The sequence below is a fragment of the Larus michahellis genome, chromosome 12 (genome assembly GCF_964199755.1).
Source record: "Larus michahellis chromosome 12, bLarMic1.1, whole genome shotgun sequence".
Classification (NCBI taxonomy): domain Eukaryota; kingdom Metazoa; phylum Chordata; class Aves; order Charadriiformes; family Laridae; genus Larus; species Larus michahellis.
The window spans coordinates 8,151,948-8,168,403 of NC_133907.1; the positions used below are offsets into that span (position 1 = coordinate 8,151,948).

A 16,456-nucleotide genomic window follows, 5' to 3' on the forward strand; every position below is an offset into this window, starting at 1 on the left:
CCTGCTTCTATTGCCCTTGTAATAAAGGATACAAATAATACTCGAAAAGCCACAACGCTCTTGGTTATTAATACATGTATATATCGCTTCCTTTCATCACAGCAATATACATATCGGACCTAGCTGGTTATTTACTCTGCTCTCTGCAGAAGCAGAATTTCGCTTTCCAAATATGTTTCTGTTTTAAATAACCTTTTACTACTAAGGTGCAAACTGCAGCTTTAAAGTCCTGACTGCTTATCGTCTGCTGTTTGCTGCTCTATGAGGACTCTTCCAAAACCCAAACGGTGTTATTCTACAGCTCCAATAAACAAAATAAATACGACTGATATCTGTTTCTGCTGTACTTTTCCAGAGCTTTGGTTCTTACACAGCCTATTGGAGCTGAAAGAGAAAGAAAAGAAGAAATACAAAATTGCAGCCGGAAAAGGCGTTAAGTCCAGATTCCTCTTTGCAGGCTTTAAAAAAGCAAACTAGCAATTCATGATCACAAAATAAAATATGCACATTTAAACAAGCTGCAGGGGAAAGGAGAGTTTAATCCAGTGAAATTGTGTTTGAAAGCTATTTCATACCCCTAGGAATAAAATCTGAATAGCAATTCTGCTTTGCTCCCACCCTTTTTCCACCCTTCTGTTAATGTATTACCATTTGTTATGGAATCGTTACAAGACTTCTACCCCAGAGGTGGCTGCGTTTCATTGAAGGATGAAGTACTTTCTGGGCCTGAGCCTCTTCTTACTCGCAGGAGCAGACAGGGCTCATTGCCACTGCATTGATGCTGCTAGGAAAGCTATTTTTGATTTGCACCTGAGCAAAAGAAGGATTAGGCCCACAGTTTGTAAAGCCCTATGTGATTCATTTGGGTGAAAGCTACAACACAAATGGACCGTTTATTGTAAACACCAGTATGATACTAAAGGAGGCACTGATAGAAAGAGCTGTAACTATATCTGCTTCAAGAATTATCAAAATGAAAATGACGACCTCAAAAAGGAATGACAATTCAGAAAAGATTCGGCCCTGGAAAGATCAAAATGCATTTGACATAGTTTCGATGTTGATGACAAATAAAGTGTCTTTAAAAGTGTAATTTGAGATCAAAAATCCCCATCATCAAACATAAATATTGCCCCATTTATCCAATTACACTACCTTGTTTCATTACAATGGTCTGTAATATATTTCTTAGGCATACAAGGCTTAAAATTAATAATAGAAAAGGACAAAATTCCCGTGTATATTTCTCTAGATAGATTTTAATCCAGCAGTAGGACTTCACTTCTGATTCACTCGCTGGTTCTCTCTAACCTTTACATTATTCATTAATCAAACTAGAAACCTGCTTTCAAAGTCAGTGCATGGTAGTAATTATTTACAGTTGTGCATAGTATTTAATTTTAAGCAATGACAAAAGCAGGCATGTCCAGAATCATAAGGCTTATCATTTTTCTTTCTCTTGGAGGCGAACTATCTAAAGAAGCTAAAAGTTGCAAACTTCTCTTCAATATCTCTGCTGCCATCAAGACAAAATGCAGTGCAACTGATACCTTTGAACTTGTACAACTAAAAATAAATAAAAGCTATAATTAAGTAATATATAATGTATAAACTCCTTTAAATAAAAGGAATAAGGAGCTTTGCTATCAGCCTTGATGAGCGATTCATTTCTTATTGCAGTCTGTCTACTGTCACTTTGAGGTATTTTTCACCATACAAAACAGAACCTCAGTACTACCCCTGAAAATGAAAGTCAGTTTTAAGAACTATATACAACAGGCACGTCTGCTCTTTGAAACCCCCCGTACCCCCCACAAACACACAAATACAACTTCAAAGCAGGAGAACTATTGCAAATGTATAAACCTACTTCAAATCAGTTATGCCGGAGGAAACTGGACTGCATTTGCAGTATTTTGCTCACCTGAAATAACATTGATCTGAGGACAAATATAATCAAAGAAACGCACCACTGAAGAGCAATGCACATTTTATAATGAGAATAAGGAAGGAGAGATGTAATTGTGGCCATTCAAATTACTCCCTCATCATTAAGAATCTCAAAAATACTGTAGCGTTCTGGATAAAAACATATCTTACTGTATTCTCAGCAGGGAAATCCCGGGAAACAACAGCATGGGCTTTGCTCGCGAAATTTACTTACTCTGTAGCCTGTGTTTCTAAAAAAGAACAGGGTGTCCCTTCTACAAAAAGATACTACACACATTCCAAGTGAAAATTCTACTTTGAAAACAAAACAAAATGAAGTCCTGACAGAGAGAAAAAAGGAGCAATTCTAGCACTGTCACCATGATGATCAGCATCCCTGAAAAAATAGCTATTTATCCTGCAAGTTGAAAACGTTAACGTCTTATTCAGATATAACCTCTTTGTGAATAAAACAATAATAGCAACGCATCAGAGAGTTCTTCCAAATACATATATACATGCTTTTCTAGCTTAACTATTATTTATGGTTAAAGGGGATCTTTGCTTGCCAGGAATCATACCAGCAACCTGCATAGATAGGTACAGTCGTTGGTCACATCCCAAAAGACTCTGCCTGCATACCATTGTCCTACACCTATGCGAATACGGCAAAATATGTGAGTTTATAAAAGTTATGCATGTCCCAGTTTCTCTGAAACAGCATTTGCCTTTGAATGAATCACAAGCACTACTTTTCAAAGTTTATTCAAGTATGCCCCATAAACTTGCCCATACATATCTGTCCCACAGATAATATGCTACACCTAGAAAATATTCAGAAGGGGGGAGGAAAAATTAGTGCACCATTTTTAGACTAAAACCAAAAAATATTAGTTTTCTTTAGAGAGCTATTCTCATGAAGGACACAAAGAAAGAAAAGAAGGGAAAAAACCCGCCTACATTAAAAGCCAAACAAGATAATAATTGTGCATGTCTGGCTAAGAGAATCTAGAGGGCAAGCCTTACGTCATTGGCACTTGGGTTACCATGGTGAGTGATTTATTGATATATATCAAGAATGAATAGATCAAAGGCAGCAAGATGACAGGTGATCAATCAAATGTCAAATCAAAGCTGGCAATCAACTGGAAAGCTGATTTTTCAGTGGGTGGGTCTGGCAGAAGAAAAATGAACTTCCATATTGCGCTTCCCAGAAACAAAACCCCACCACACTATTAAAAAAAAATAAAAAGCAATTAAGCAGCCTGAAAGAAAACTCTTTGAAAAGATTTACTATACAGGCCCACTCATCTGTTTCTTTTTCTTGGCCCCCAAAAGAAAAAGAACACCCTACAAACGACAAAACAAAACATTTCCAAAGTTGCAAACTATTTTCTTCTTTAAAAAAAAAATTAATAAATTGCAAAACCACTTGGCATGTGCAAATATACAAACTCGGCTACAAAACAAAAGAAGGATTTGATTTGAAAATGTGGATTGTCTTCTAACAGTCAGAACGTTTCATTTTATTTCCTGTTGCAATTTTCACCACTGATGATCAAAGGCTGAACTTCCCCACCGGGTTCATCAGCAGAGACAGTCCCTGTACTATTTCAGGCGTACACAACGCGCACACACACACACACACACACCCGGCCAGCATTGCCACCAGAAACACGGCGAAATTAAAGATGAAACACGCCGACCCACTTCGCGAAACACACGGTTTAAAAACAAAAAACCACCGGGGGGGGGGGGTGTCAGAAAGGGAGGAAAAAAAAAAAAAAAAAGACTAAAGCGGGAAGCAAATGGGAGGCTGCTTTCGGTTCGGTGAGGGAGAGGGGCCGGGGGAGAAGGGGAGCCGAGTGGAAGAAAGTTGGGGGGAAAAGTTTCGGCAGGGCGGGATGGGAGCGCGGAGCAGGAGCCGGCGGGGACCGAGCGCGGTGGGAGCGGCGGGAGGGTGGAAGGGGACAGCCCATGTCAGAGTAGGGATCTTGGCAATAAGGAATGAAACTGGCTCCATAGAGTTGCGGAGGGAAAGGGAGGGGGAGGGGGGGGGATAAATAAATAAAGATCCAGCCCGGAAAAGCAAGGGTGACCCTAAATAATAATAAAGATGGGGGGTAGGATCGGAAGGAGTGGAGAGACAGAGGCTGTGTAAGTGGATGGCTTCTCCTTACCTGCAGCCCGTTTGGGTGCTTGCTGTTTCCTCCTTGGCATCGCTCTACTTTCTCCAATCTCACTTCTGTCCCCAGATCCGAGAGCCCTGAGACGCTCCTGAGTCGTGTTTCTCTGCCTCTGCCTCTCAGCTGCTTTCCCCAACACCCCCCTCAAGCCGCCCCTGCCCCCCTCCTTTCCACTTCACTGATAGGAACCTGTTTGGTTTTTATTTTATTTTAGAGATCTAGGTTTCTTTCTTTCTCTCTCTCTCTTTTTTTTTTTTTTTGGTTGGCTTTTTTTCTTTTTTTTTTTTTTAACTGTTGCAACACTTGCTTTGCTTTGATTCAAACATCCAAGCTCAGGAGCAAATGAAAGGCGCCCACAGTGCCAGAGAACGGTAATAAATAAATAACAAAATAGATATGTATATATTAAAAAAGGCAGCTCTGGAAAGACTGTGGGGCTGGCTGCTTCCTCCCTCTCCTCTCCTCTCCTCCTCCTCCTCGCAGAGCTGTATGGCGGAGCGGTGCCCGGGTGTGTGTGTGTGTGTGTGTGTGTGCGCGGAGCGCTGCAGGTTCCGTGCTGTCAGATGCCAGGCAGTGAGTGATATGGGAGAGGACAGGGAGGCTGGGGATGGAAGGAAATCTGGTATTCGCGCACACACACACACACGCACACACACGCACACGCACACATACACTCGCACAGACACACACACGCACACACACACGCGCACACACACAGGCAGGGCGAGGCGATGCCAGCAAACATCGATCCACTGAGCAAACTGAACATTAACAAACTCCTCCTCCGCCACCCGATGACAGGACGAGATTTACTCCGCGCAGACGGGCGGCGGAGCGGGTTATTAAAGGGACAGGGCGCGCCGCCACCCGCCCCGACCCCACGCGAGACCACCACCCCCCACGCGGGGCCACCCCCCCACGCGGGACCACCACCCCCCCTTCGCGGGACCAACCTCCTCCTATGCGGGACCACTCCCCCCGCCACCGCAGGACCAACCCCCCCGCGGGACACCCCCCCTCCCCCGCGGGACCACCCCCGCGCCCCCCGAGAGCCCGTCTCCCAGGGGAGGGCGCTGCGGGGAGCGGCGGGAAGCGCCGGAGGGGGACGACGGGGAGGGGTGGCCCCGACGGCGGAGGGGGGCAGCGCCCCTCGCCCGATGTCACTGGAGAAAGGCGAGGATATGGGTGTTTTCACTAGAATAATGGGCATTTAAGGCAATTCCCGTGGCGTGCGTGGGGGCAGCGTGTAGCCCCCGCCGTTTTGCCGCGCCACAGGCCAGCGGCTGAGGGGTGACCGGCGCCTCTTCGGGTGTAGGTGGCCGCGGGGGGCTCGGGGCTGGGGGAAGCGGGGACCTTCGGCTCCTGTGGTCGTCCCCCTCACCCTCCCGGTCATGCCCGTGCTGGCAGCAGCAGGGGACTTGGCGTGTCAGCAAAGTTTGGTGAAGTTCAGGTGAAACCCAAGGCTTCCTCCCAGGCCCTCCTGCCGTGAGAAAGTCCCGCACCACCCACGAGCCTGGGAGAGCCGGTTAGTGTGCTGGGCTCAACCACCCCCGGTCTCCTAATGCCCCTGGCAACTGGATTTAGGGGGAATCAGGTACGTCCATCAGGTGCTTCTGCACCCTCATGGGAAGCCAAATCTATGCCCCATCCCACCCTACAGGGTTTCTCACCCTTTTGGAGAGCCCGAGAAGCTGCCAGGCCGAGGAGGGGCAGGCGACGCTGGAGCTTGGAACAGTTTTGGTCACTAAAGCACATGGAGATAACTCCCCCTGTCCCATTTATTCATTTCAGGTTTTTCTTCCCCACAGCTGCTGTTGACACCTAGAGGTTTTAAAAGTGATTTGGGACTGAAAGGATGGATTCAATTCTATGTATTCAATTATAATTTATATAAGAACTCTTAAAAGTGGATTTTGCAATACTCCATAGCCTAATCCTGGAGTTTGCTATGGAACAGAGTTCTTAGATACTTTTGTTGCTGTTTTGACATTAGTATCTTTCTAATGAAACTATTTGGTTTAGTAGGAATAATTTGCATCCACCTAAAATCAATCTTTTAGATCAAGCTCTGTTACAAAGCACCAGCAAGAGCCGCTGTGTTAAAGCCAGTGTCACCGGTGATCTGCAAACCACAGTCCCGCAGCTCAGGCAAGGAATGAGTTTCTGCGGGAAGACCCCTAAGTGACCTTTGTATTTAGCAGCCTAATACAAGATTGCGTTTGTGAAAGTGTCCACCTAACTGATTTCACTTAAATTATTTGATAGCCTTCCCTGTAGGAAGTCTAGCAATTTTTATAAGCAATTTGAAAGTATTTATTGGTGCAAGCAAATGCTTAGTTTGAAAGATAAAATAGGATAATGCTACTATAAAATACTCATTTTTCCACTTCTGCCTAGCATAACTCACTCTGAAGTGAACAGCTGTGCTTGAATCAGTCGGAATTGCAAACCCCTTATACCTGTATGCAGCCCGTGTAAAATCCTGTTGGTGCACACCAAGGGGTTTCTGCGTTGCCTGCAGTTCAGGCAGGTGTAAACACAGGGCCAAGAGGGGTCGCAGCATCCGCAGCAGCGGAGCAATTATCCCAGCGCCGTGATGAGAAAAAGTGACGCACTATCTAATTTGTAAGTGTGGCATGGGAGCTGGATTCGGTAGTTCAGGGGCAGGGTGGCAAACTAGGATTTTCTTTTCGCATTTCATCCTGCCTTGATTTGTGATTCTGAACCCTTCAGCTTCTGCGTCTTGGTTCCCATGTCAGAAAAATGGAGATATTTCTAGCTGGTTTTATATTTTCTCTCCTCCCTGGCTGCACAGAAAGATACTGCACCTCTGATTAGGGTAATTTGTTTATTATGAAGAATATTGTATTAAATGCTGATGCCTTTATCAACATTTCTCCCAAACCGTGGGACATGGCGCAATGTGTTGGGACACTAGCAGGCATCGGGAGGGGGGGCAAATGACAGAGCCCCCTCAGATTTTAACCTCTCCATCTGGGATCTGCTCCTTTTATGCAAGTTGAAAAGATACAAGCTCTAGATGTAAGCAAAACAGCGATTCCGTGTAGTCTGGGATCAGCAAGTAGCAGCTATTGTTCTCCAGAGTCATGGCTTAAATCCAAATGCTACACACTGGGTATGGTATTTGTATCAGTGACGTTTTCAGTCTCAACATGCAAGATGAGAAAGTCACTGTTTTAAATGGTTACTCCTTTGGGAAGGGGAAATTGAGAAGATGGACTTCTGAGTAGAGCACTAGTGAGATGGCACCCTATCCTCGGTGATAAATGGGAGCATTAACAAGGCTTGGTCGAGAGGAACCCTACAGATTTATGGCTTCCTGTCTCCACCAGCAGATGCCATTATGGCTGACAGAACAGAATGCCTTTCAAGAGGGAACTGGGGTGGGATTATGAAGAAGGGGGAAAAAAGTAAGCAGAATCTGGTGTCCATTTTTATCCACTGGTCAGAATTTGCTGATAGGTTTGAATAGAGCTGAAACTATACAGCGTTTGTGCGCTCCCTGCTTCTGTTATTTATAACTAAGTTGGTGAAGGTCATTTAGCATCTCTTTTAGCACAGGAAGAACCCATAATATTTACTGAAAGCATTTTTGCACACTTGAAAATTAGAGATAATAAAATGAACAGATAGCACTGGAGGCTTCCTTGGCTTATCCAATGGAATAATCTTGATGGGTGCTTAATGTTTACTTTGGAAATGTAGCAAATGATTCTGAAGCTATATTGAATTTTATCTATTTTTATTACATTGCAGAATAATATTTCTCTTTCCTGACAAAATGTTATGACCAGTAATAGCAATGGCAGTTATGCATGTTCAAAAAAGAGTAATCAAATCTCATGCTTCAGGGCATGAGCTGAATTCCCCACTGGGATCCGGAAGGAATTTTCTCCCCCCAAATATAGCGATATACAATCAGCTAGATATGTTCTTATAGGTTTTCCAATTTCTTGGTTAGGTGCAGATTACATGGAACAATAGTGTGATCTGGGATAGTGAAAATCCTCTATTGCTACAGCTTTGGGGTGGTTTGGGTTCTATTTTTCCAAATAATGTGTGTGATTTGTTTTGCATTACAGTAATGTTTACAGACATTTTTGTACACAATAAAGGTCCAAGTACGCTTCATGTACTTGACTTTGATAAAGGTTCCCATCATGACAAGTCACAACGAACTCAGCTGTGTTACTTGAAGCATCTTATCTTACTTATTTTTGTTGTCTGTCTTTCTTTCTGTGGCTGCTATGCTGGTAGTTGAATGTGGAGGGTTTTTTTCTTTCCCTTTTTTTTTTTTTCCCTAGAAGTTATATATATATGTAGGTGCATAAACTCACCTTGAATGAAATTCAGCTTGGAATTGATGACCCCTTTCACGCTTTGCCTAACCCTTTAGAGAAAGAAAAAGCGGAAGTTCTGAAAAATTCTACAAATAATAAAAAATAAAGTTAGAAATTATTTTGGTTTGATAAATGAAAATTTTTCAATACGTAGTATTATTACCAGCCAATGACATTGTCAGCTTCAGTGTTTACTTCTTTCTTACTCAGACTTGATGGGAAAAAATTATTTAAAAAACAATGGGATTACAATGATTTTGAAAGCATCAACTTGACAGATGGATTGAGGATTCCTTACAGGAAAGAGAATACCTCTGTAAGTGGTCCAGTGCAGTCCTCTCTGCCCATGGTAGAATTAACTATACTTGTTTCACTCTTGAGGCACACTTGACTGATATGATGCAGATTCAACAATTCCTCTGCGAAACCTATTCTAGTGGCTTTACCATTAGAAAATTTTCATACTACTGAACGCTTTCTGGAAACCTGTCTCTTTATTTTTATGGTGTTCTCGAATGAAATGGAGAACAGTTTATTTCCGTCATCTTTGCAGCAATTTTTAATATATTTAAAGACTTATTACCTCTACTCACCAAACAACCCCAATTTCTTAAAGTCATTCCTTGTCGGTCATGTTTTCTGAACCTGGGACTATTTTCATTGTTCTGTGGCTGGACAACATATGTTTCGAAGTGCAGCGCCAAAAGCTGGATGCTGTATTGCGTTTGAAATCTTCCCAGCACCAAGTGGGATTACTTCACATGTCTAACACATGACACCCCTGTTTATATGTCCCAGTTTGACATATGCCCTTTTTGCAACAGCATGACACTGTTGACTCATGTACAGCTTCTGATTCACTGTAACCCCAGATGCTTTCTTGCAGAACTGCTTTGTAATCAGTTGTCCCCATCCTATATTTGAACAGCTGATTATGCATCAGTGACAACTTTGCACTGATTCATCCTGAATTGCATCCTATTTTTTCAGACTGTTTCTGCAATTTGTCAGGATCGTTCTTTATTATAATGCTGTCTTCAAAGGCTGTTGCCGTTCCCCGTAGCTTTGTACCATCTGCAGATATCGTGCATTGTATTTTCTGTTCCACTTTCTAAGACATTAATAAGAGTATTGGATATTGCTGGGCCCAGGACCCACTCCAGACATTATTCCAGCCTGAAAATGGGCCATGAAGGTATAATTTTGGAGTATGGTTTTCAAACCTCTTCCAAACCCTTGCAGTAATGTCATCTGGAGGATATCCCATAGCTCCCTTACGTGAGACTAGTATGTGAGACAATGGTAAAAGGTTACAGAAGTCAAGATATATGACTTCCCAGTCCATGAGGTCTGTCAGGCTGTGTCACGGTTTGGGCCGGGTTGGCCAAGGACAAGACGACAGATGCTCTCCCCACCTCTCGCTCCAAGGAGAGGAAGAAGAGAGATAAAGAGAGTTATGAGTTTAGAAAACAACTAAACTACTTTAATAAAAAATTAATCATAAAATAAAAAAGGATGTAATGAAATAGATACAATATAAAAAAATATGTACAAAACCGGATCAAGTTCCTAGGAAGACGTCACCGTCAGGCACTGGGGAAGTTCCAGACTGGACTCAGTGACAAATGGGAACTGGAACACACCGACGGGGATCAAAGGCAGACGAGCTGACGGGGTCGTCCTCAGACGTCAGTCATTGACGAAAGAGAGCCACTGGAGAAGCCGAGCCATTAGAGGAGAGCCGTGGGAGAAGAGCCCACCCGACGCCTTTGATCCCTCAGCTTCTCTACTGAGCAGGGCAGATGGGATGGGGCACCCCATTGGTCAGTTTGGGTCACCTGACCTGCCCGCGCCTCCCCGCAGGGACCCACCCAGGTCAGCTGACCCTGGTTGCCACGGCAACGAGCGTGCGCACGAGCCTCTCCCTGAGCAGAGCTGGGCCTGCTCCGCCCCGAGCCAGGACACACTGCCATGGAATGAGATGACATAGGTTTGACATAATTTATCCTGACTGAATCTACGTCATCTGTTGTTCATCTCCAGAAACCTTGTTCTAGCTTCTTACGGATAGATTCATTATTTTGTTGCAGTATTTTTATATGAACAGAAGGTAAGATGACCCAATGGTCCCTTCCCACCCCTCCATCTTAAAGATAGCCGCTGTGTCTACAGCGGTCTGAGTCTTCTGGAAACCACTGTTCCTCCACAGGCCTTCAGGGATGATCGCTGCTAGTTCTGAAATTCTTCTAAGGCGAGTTTAATGGCCTGACCTTATCTAGGTGCTTTATAAGTGCTTTTGAAACTCTTCTTCCTCCTGTAGCCAGAGCTTCCACTATTCTGGCACTGGTCTTGATTATTTTTGCAATCTGATCACAGCTGATTCCTGTAGCAAAGATGAAAGTAAAAAAGGCTTCTTAGGGTGATGCGTGGAAAGCTTTCTCTCTTTGCTGAGTGACAGACGTAATCTTTCCTAGGTCTTTTCCTGCATAGAGAAGGCACTTACCAAACACTTTCTTATTATGTTCATTTCTAGCTGTATCTCATTTTGTGACTTTCTCTTTATAATTTTTCCCTGTGTGTTCATGGTCGCCATAAGGAACTCTTTTGTGCATGTTTTTCATGTTTTGACAAATACTTACTTGTTTATAGAATATATATTTGGGATATTTGCTAGAAAATCTCCTTGCCATGCTATACAACAGTCTTTTTTCCTACAAAGGGGTAGAACAGTGGCACTGGGGCAAAATCCATTTCCCCCCTTTCAGGCATTTCTCTGCACACAATCTAGTTACTCCAATTTGGTGGGGCGGTAAGGAAGGTTAAATTTCACCTCCTGAGATGAAATCCTGATATTGCTAATAATTTATACTTTGAGTAACAGCAGGCAGCATTTCCAGAATCCTTTGCCTTCTAATCTTCAGCTAAAGGATTCACCCTTTGGCCGCAAAAAAGGCATTTGAGTTAGAACTCCCATCTAACTGCAAAAAATAATCTTTTGTGGCCAAGTAACAAGAATTTAAAACAGTGCAATGGTTTGCACAGCTCTGGCTGCAGCTACCTTCTCCAGCCACATCTGTGGTTCATCTTCCATCACAATGTCATCAGCTAAAATATCACATAAGATCTCATTCAGAACTATACATAAGGCTCACCATGCATTTTTTAACTATGACATCCTATTTCCAGAATTTATAATTCAGTCTTGCAAACCTACTGCAGACTGAAACAGCCTGGAAGCTCTCATTTTAGGAACTGAATTTTCCTTCTTTAAATCACAACAAATCTCCAGTTTAAAAAAAACAACAATAAACACGCCACTTTTTCTGAAATAAGCACAGCAACACTGTAATACCATTTCCCAATCAAAACAGCAAAAGCAGCTAATTGAATTGGTTTGATTTAAAAGTTGTTCATATTGTAATCCACAAACCTCCTATTTTCTTCAGTGGATTTTGAGTTAAGTCCCTAATCAGCAGGCAGTTCGGACTAGTGGATTTATTTTCTTTTCTAAAAAATAAAAACATCTTTAAAAATAATATTTTAACAATAATAACAATCAGCTATAACTGGGCAGGAAATGGACTGTAGTCTCAGAAGAGTCTTTGGAAAAAAGTATAATTAAAAAAAAAAGAATTGAGAAGTGCCATTTTTAGGGTGAAGAAGCAACACCAAGAAGGCAGTGTTCTTCCAAAAGTTTTTTCCTAAAATATCATATTTCATTGAAAAATACATTTTAATAGATTTTAAAAAATATGCTATGAACGTTAAAATTATAAAATGGATATGTTTTATGCAATGTTATAAATACTACTGAATACCTTACTGCAAAGTAGAAGTTTGAAGATGAAATCAGTTTTGGTTTGGTTTGGTTTTTTTCCCAGTGAATAAAAAAAAAATTACTGCCCTCTACTATAATTGGGAAGCAAGGAAATGAAAAACACAAGGCCTGCATTTGGTCCTTTCAGAGAACAATGTTTCTAAGGAATGCTGTGCCCATATGAAATTCCCGCTTAGAAAGGTCTTGTCTGTCTGTTGCCAATAGCTCAGAGGTTGTGAGGTTGTATCTTCCGGAGGAGGCAGAAAAAGAAGGCAGAAGCAGTTTTCGTTCAGAAAGTACAACATCTTTCCTCTTTTGAAAGCACTAAGGGGATGGGAGAGACCAGGCCGCTTACAAAGACAAGTAAGTAAATATTGGGAGCTCTTCAATGCTGTATTTTTCTCTTCCTTTTAAAAATTGAGTAGCCATCCAAATAAAGAGAGTAGATAAACTGTGGAAAATATATTACAGAGTTGACAAAATCAGATAAACATCTACAGGAAACTTTGTGTTAGAAGCTGCTTGCCCTGAGTAGAAGGCAAGGTGAAGGCAGAGATGTTTGGGACTAAAGTTGCTTTTAAAAATGGCTACAGCAGCATTCATTTGAAAAACTATGCAAATACTCCAATCTCTCTGGATAATTGCAATTTAAAGCACCCGGTCACCATGGTATTGGGATGTATGCTATCCATTATACCATAAATGAATTGCTTGTGCAGTGTAAGCCTATTCTTTCTTTTATTGGTATGATTATTTATTATTATTTATAGTTAGAGAATAAAATTATTCTGGCAATTAGAATAATTGATGTATCTGATATTTTGGGGGCTAAAACGATACTAGTACTTTTTAAAGCCTCTAGTATTACATCTCTGATAATGGTTGGGGAAAAGGTGAGGTGCTAAAGAATCTGTAATTCTCTATGTTGCCACTCATACTAAACCATGTCACTCACTGAGCCATACTGGGTTGTTTTTTAATGTCAAGAAAAGAGAAATGGACAAACACAGTTTACTTATAACCAAGCACGTTTGTTTAATAAACATTGCAGAGAAAGTTTAACTGAAATGATAAAGCCAACTAAAAGGGACAAAATGCTTAATATTATTTTAATTGAAATGCAATTTTAATAAAACAAACCTCTTATTGATATAAGGGGCAAAGTTGTCAAACAGCAAAAACCAATAATTCCATGTGAAAACTAAAGGATGGCAAAAAAATGTTTAGAATTTTTTTTTCTTTCTACAGAAGAACTTTCAAAAAATTCTGAATGTTAGTGAAAATGTTGGCACTCTAGGCCCAGAAGACTGAGCTTGTGTTTCTGGATGGGACACAGTGGCTTTTCTCCAGGTGTTTCCCATAGACCCTGCAAACCGCCCTCAAGAGCAGCAGCTGCTGGGGAGTAGGGGCACCACTTGGTTGAGCTTCTCCTGAACGTGGGACACTTACTCTGGTGGCTGGTCCTGTCTTGGCTCTCTCTGTGCACGTCTCTGTCAGGTAAGTGGTTTTCAGTAATATTTTTGTCTTGTGTTTTTTGTGTAGTCTGGTTTGAATATGTGTTGTGAAGGGGTTTCTCTGAAGGAAACAGTCTCTTTCTTTCTCTGCATAAGTGGAGAGTGTAACCTGCAAACTCAGGCGCCTAATGTGTGCTGCTTGCACTTAAGGTAAGTGCCTGTCCTCGCTGTTTTGCCTGCAACCAACATGTAAACTTCTTTGGATTAAATAAAATGGAGTTTTATTAGTGAATTGCATATAAATGGGAAGCTGATGACCGAAAGCAAAGAGCAATCTGTATAAATGACTGTGAGTTACAAAAGAAGCAGATCAGAAATACTAAAGTTTTGTGGAAGCCTAAAATGTTAAGGATAAAAACTGTGAGACAAAGTAGGCAACATCCTTCCCAATTGGAAACTTAGGAACAAAAAGGAGGGTATTCAGAAACAAGAAAGACTTATTGCTCAACAATAGTAATTGGTTTTGTATTAAAAGTGTTGAAAATAAGAGTGATAATAAAACTAGAAAACTAGTATTTTTTGAGTCTGGAGGCTAACAGTGGAGAGGAATAATGCTGTACTTATGCTTACTCAGGAAAAATGCTGTGTCTTGCTCTTTCTTTGATTAAAAAAAGAGTGCTAGGAGTTTTTTTTTATGGCTGTCACTGGTCAGAATATTTTCTTCTTTGTTCCTAAATCACTAGGCATTTCTGAAGCACCTGTGTCACTAGTGGCAAAACTCCTTGCATCATCGTGTGCTGCCTCACACCTGTTTCAGAGGATGTTAATTGAGTTCTTATAAACCCTCAGTCGTACTCATGGTTGTCAATCTCAAATTCAGGTGCTGTTCCACCACATCCTTTGCTTATGGGAATTGGTGAGACCTCGTGGTGGATGATATCTCATCCCCATTGAACTGAGCTTTGGTACCTGCTACTGGTTAGGAAACATGGTTGGCTACATTACTTGTTTCCTGTCTTGTGACGGTGCTTGGTCTGCAAACGGGCAAACGCTTTCGGGTTCACGATATGTCTCCGTTTCTGAAAAAGAAATCTGAGGCTGTTCTGTTTGGCTTTAAGAGTCTTCCATAAAAAGCAGGATACTCAATGGGGGAATGGAATTCTAGTTTTGTGGAACAATATTACAAAAGGAGACATCAAGCCATTTTCATGGAAATTGAATGACATTTTTATGGGCCTTTCTCTACTTCTGCTTTTAATATAAACTGTATAGTAAATACAGGTGGGGAAAAAAAAAGCCCACCTGTCAAAATATAGCTCTGTTTGGTTACCTCTGTCCATGGGACAATTTTAGTAACCTGTCAATCAATGGGCTGCTAAATAGCCTCTCCAAAGCACAATCTGCTATTTCAGACGACATCAGTGTGTCAATCATTTATTGAATCAAAGCCAAATTTGAAGCAAAGCAAGCCCAGTTTGTCAATCACTTCTCAGTATTCTCTCCACTAACCACCTGACAGCTTTTAACTTTTCACTTTTATATTCCATGCAGCTAGTTAAGATTCTTTCATTTTTAATTGGGCTTCTTTTATGATTGGTAGCTAAGCAACTAATATGTTGTTTTATATGGTAATAATGGGCCCAAACTTGAGAGCTTTCTTGACCATTCCTATTTGTTGTTGGGAAATTATTTTCTTTCAAGTTGCTAAATAGCAGATGTAGCAGAAACAGTTATTTAATTATGGGTTGTCCTGTTGTTTCTATCTATAAACACTTTTGGCACTGTTTAAAAATAAACACTGCATGCGCTGGCAAATATATACTGAGTGATTTTAACTCCTGATAGAGTCCCTTGGAATTTCACTGCTCATTTACAGGGAAAACTGGGTGCAAAAATGAAAAGATTGCCAAAAAGCAGTTTGGAAAAATATTAGCAAAGGATAGAGCAAGAAATCGCTATTCCAGAATCCCACTAGGCTTTAATCCAACCTGATCACTTTTCAGTCTTAATTTAGGTACAATTAAATCTCTGAGGCCAGGTACAATGCTCTGAACCACCATCTCTCAAAACAAGACAGAAGCCCTTCCTGAACGAGCTCAGCTGGCTTTTCGCTCCAAAGCAGCGTTTTGAGTTAATTAAGATTTTCTGTACCTGCAAAGTGAAACTTTTGGGTCAGAACTGGGTCCCCCCAAAGGTGACCACAAATCCTGGTGTGGTTTCAGTCCCACCTCCCTGTCGTGCACAAGATGAACGCTGCTTTCACATGTGTAAAATGATCTTACAGCTATGTAGTAAGTGTTCTTGCCTTTCTATTTCTAAAGACTGTCATCAGTAAAGCCAACGTGTTGTTTTCAGACAGAAAGAATTAACTTTCTTTCCTTTCCATGAAAGGAAGTTTGGAAAAAGAACTATTTCTGTGTTACAGAAAATTCTATTTTGGGTTCAAAAGAGTCTTCTTCATTTAATTCTTTTGCATATCTGTTTGATGGGCTTCTGGCTGTCTTTTGACAGACTGCTGTCATCTGGTTTGATCCAAAACTGTGAAACTCCAGATGTGCCCAAGAACTTGGGAGAACATGGGTATAGTTTTGCAAAAAAGCTGCAGTAGGTTTCAAGGCAATCTGATACCAAATGTACTTTCCAGTCATATTTGAATTTTACATTGGGTTTTGTATTTGTTTTTACCAAAGACTCAGTAAAAAAGGCAGA

General features: G+C 41.5%; 1 protein-coding gene and 1 long non-coding RNA gene across 4 annotated transcripts in view; one reads left to right on the forward strand and one right to left on the reverse strand.

Moving 5' to 3' along the window:
- Nucleotides 1-4,851, reverse strand: part of TSHZ2 (teashirt zinc finger homeobox 2) — a 234,680-nt gene extending 229,829 nt beyond the window's left edge. For all 3 annotated transcript variants that reach the window (XM_074605044.1, XM_074605043.1, XM_074605042.1), the window contains exon 1: nucleotides 4,110-4,851. In XM_074605044.1, the coding sequence (XP_074461145.1) occupies nucleotides 4,110-4,149 (40 nt within the window). In that variant the 5' untranslated portion in view covers nucleotides 4,150-4,851. The remainder of the gene's footprint in view (nucleotides 1-4,109) is intronic.
- An 8,865-nt stretch (nucleotides 4,852-13,716) lies between these two features.
- LOC141750122 (uncharacterized) overlaps nucleotides 13,717-16,456 on the forward strand; it is a 172,027-nt gene continuing 169,287 nt past the window's right edge. The window contains exon 1 of the long non-coding RNA XR_012589572.1: nucleotides 13,717-13,790. This is a non-coding gene — a long non-coding RNA (uncharacterized LOC141750122). The remainder of the gene's footprint in view (nucleotides 13,791-16,456) is intronic.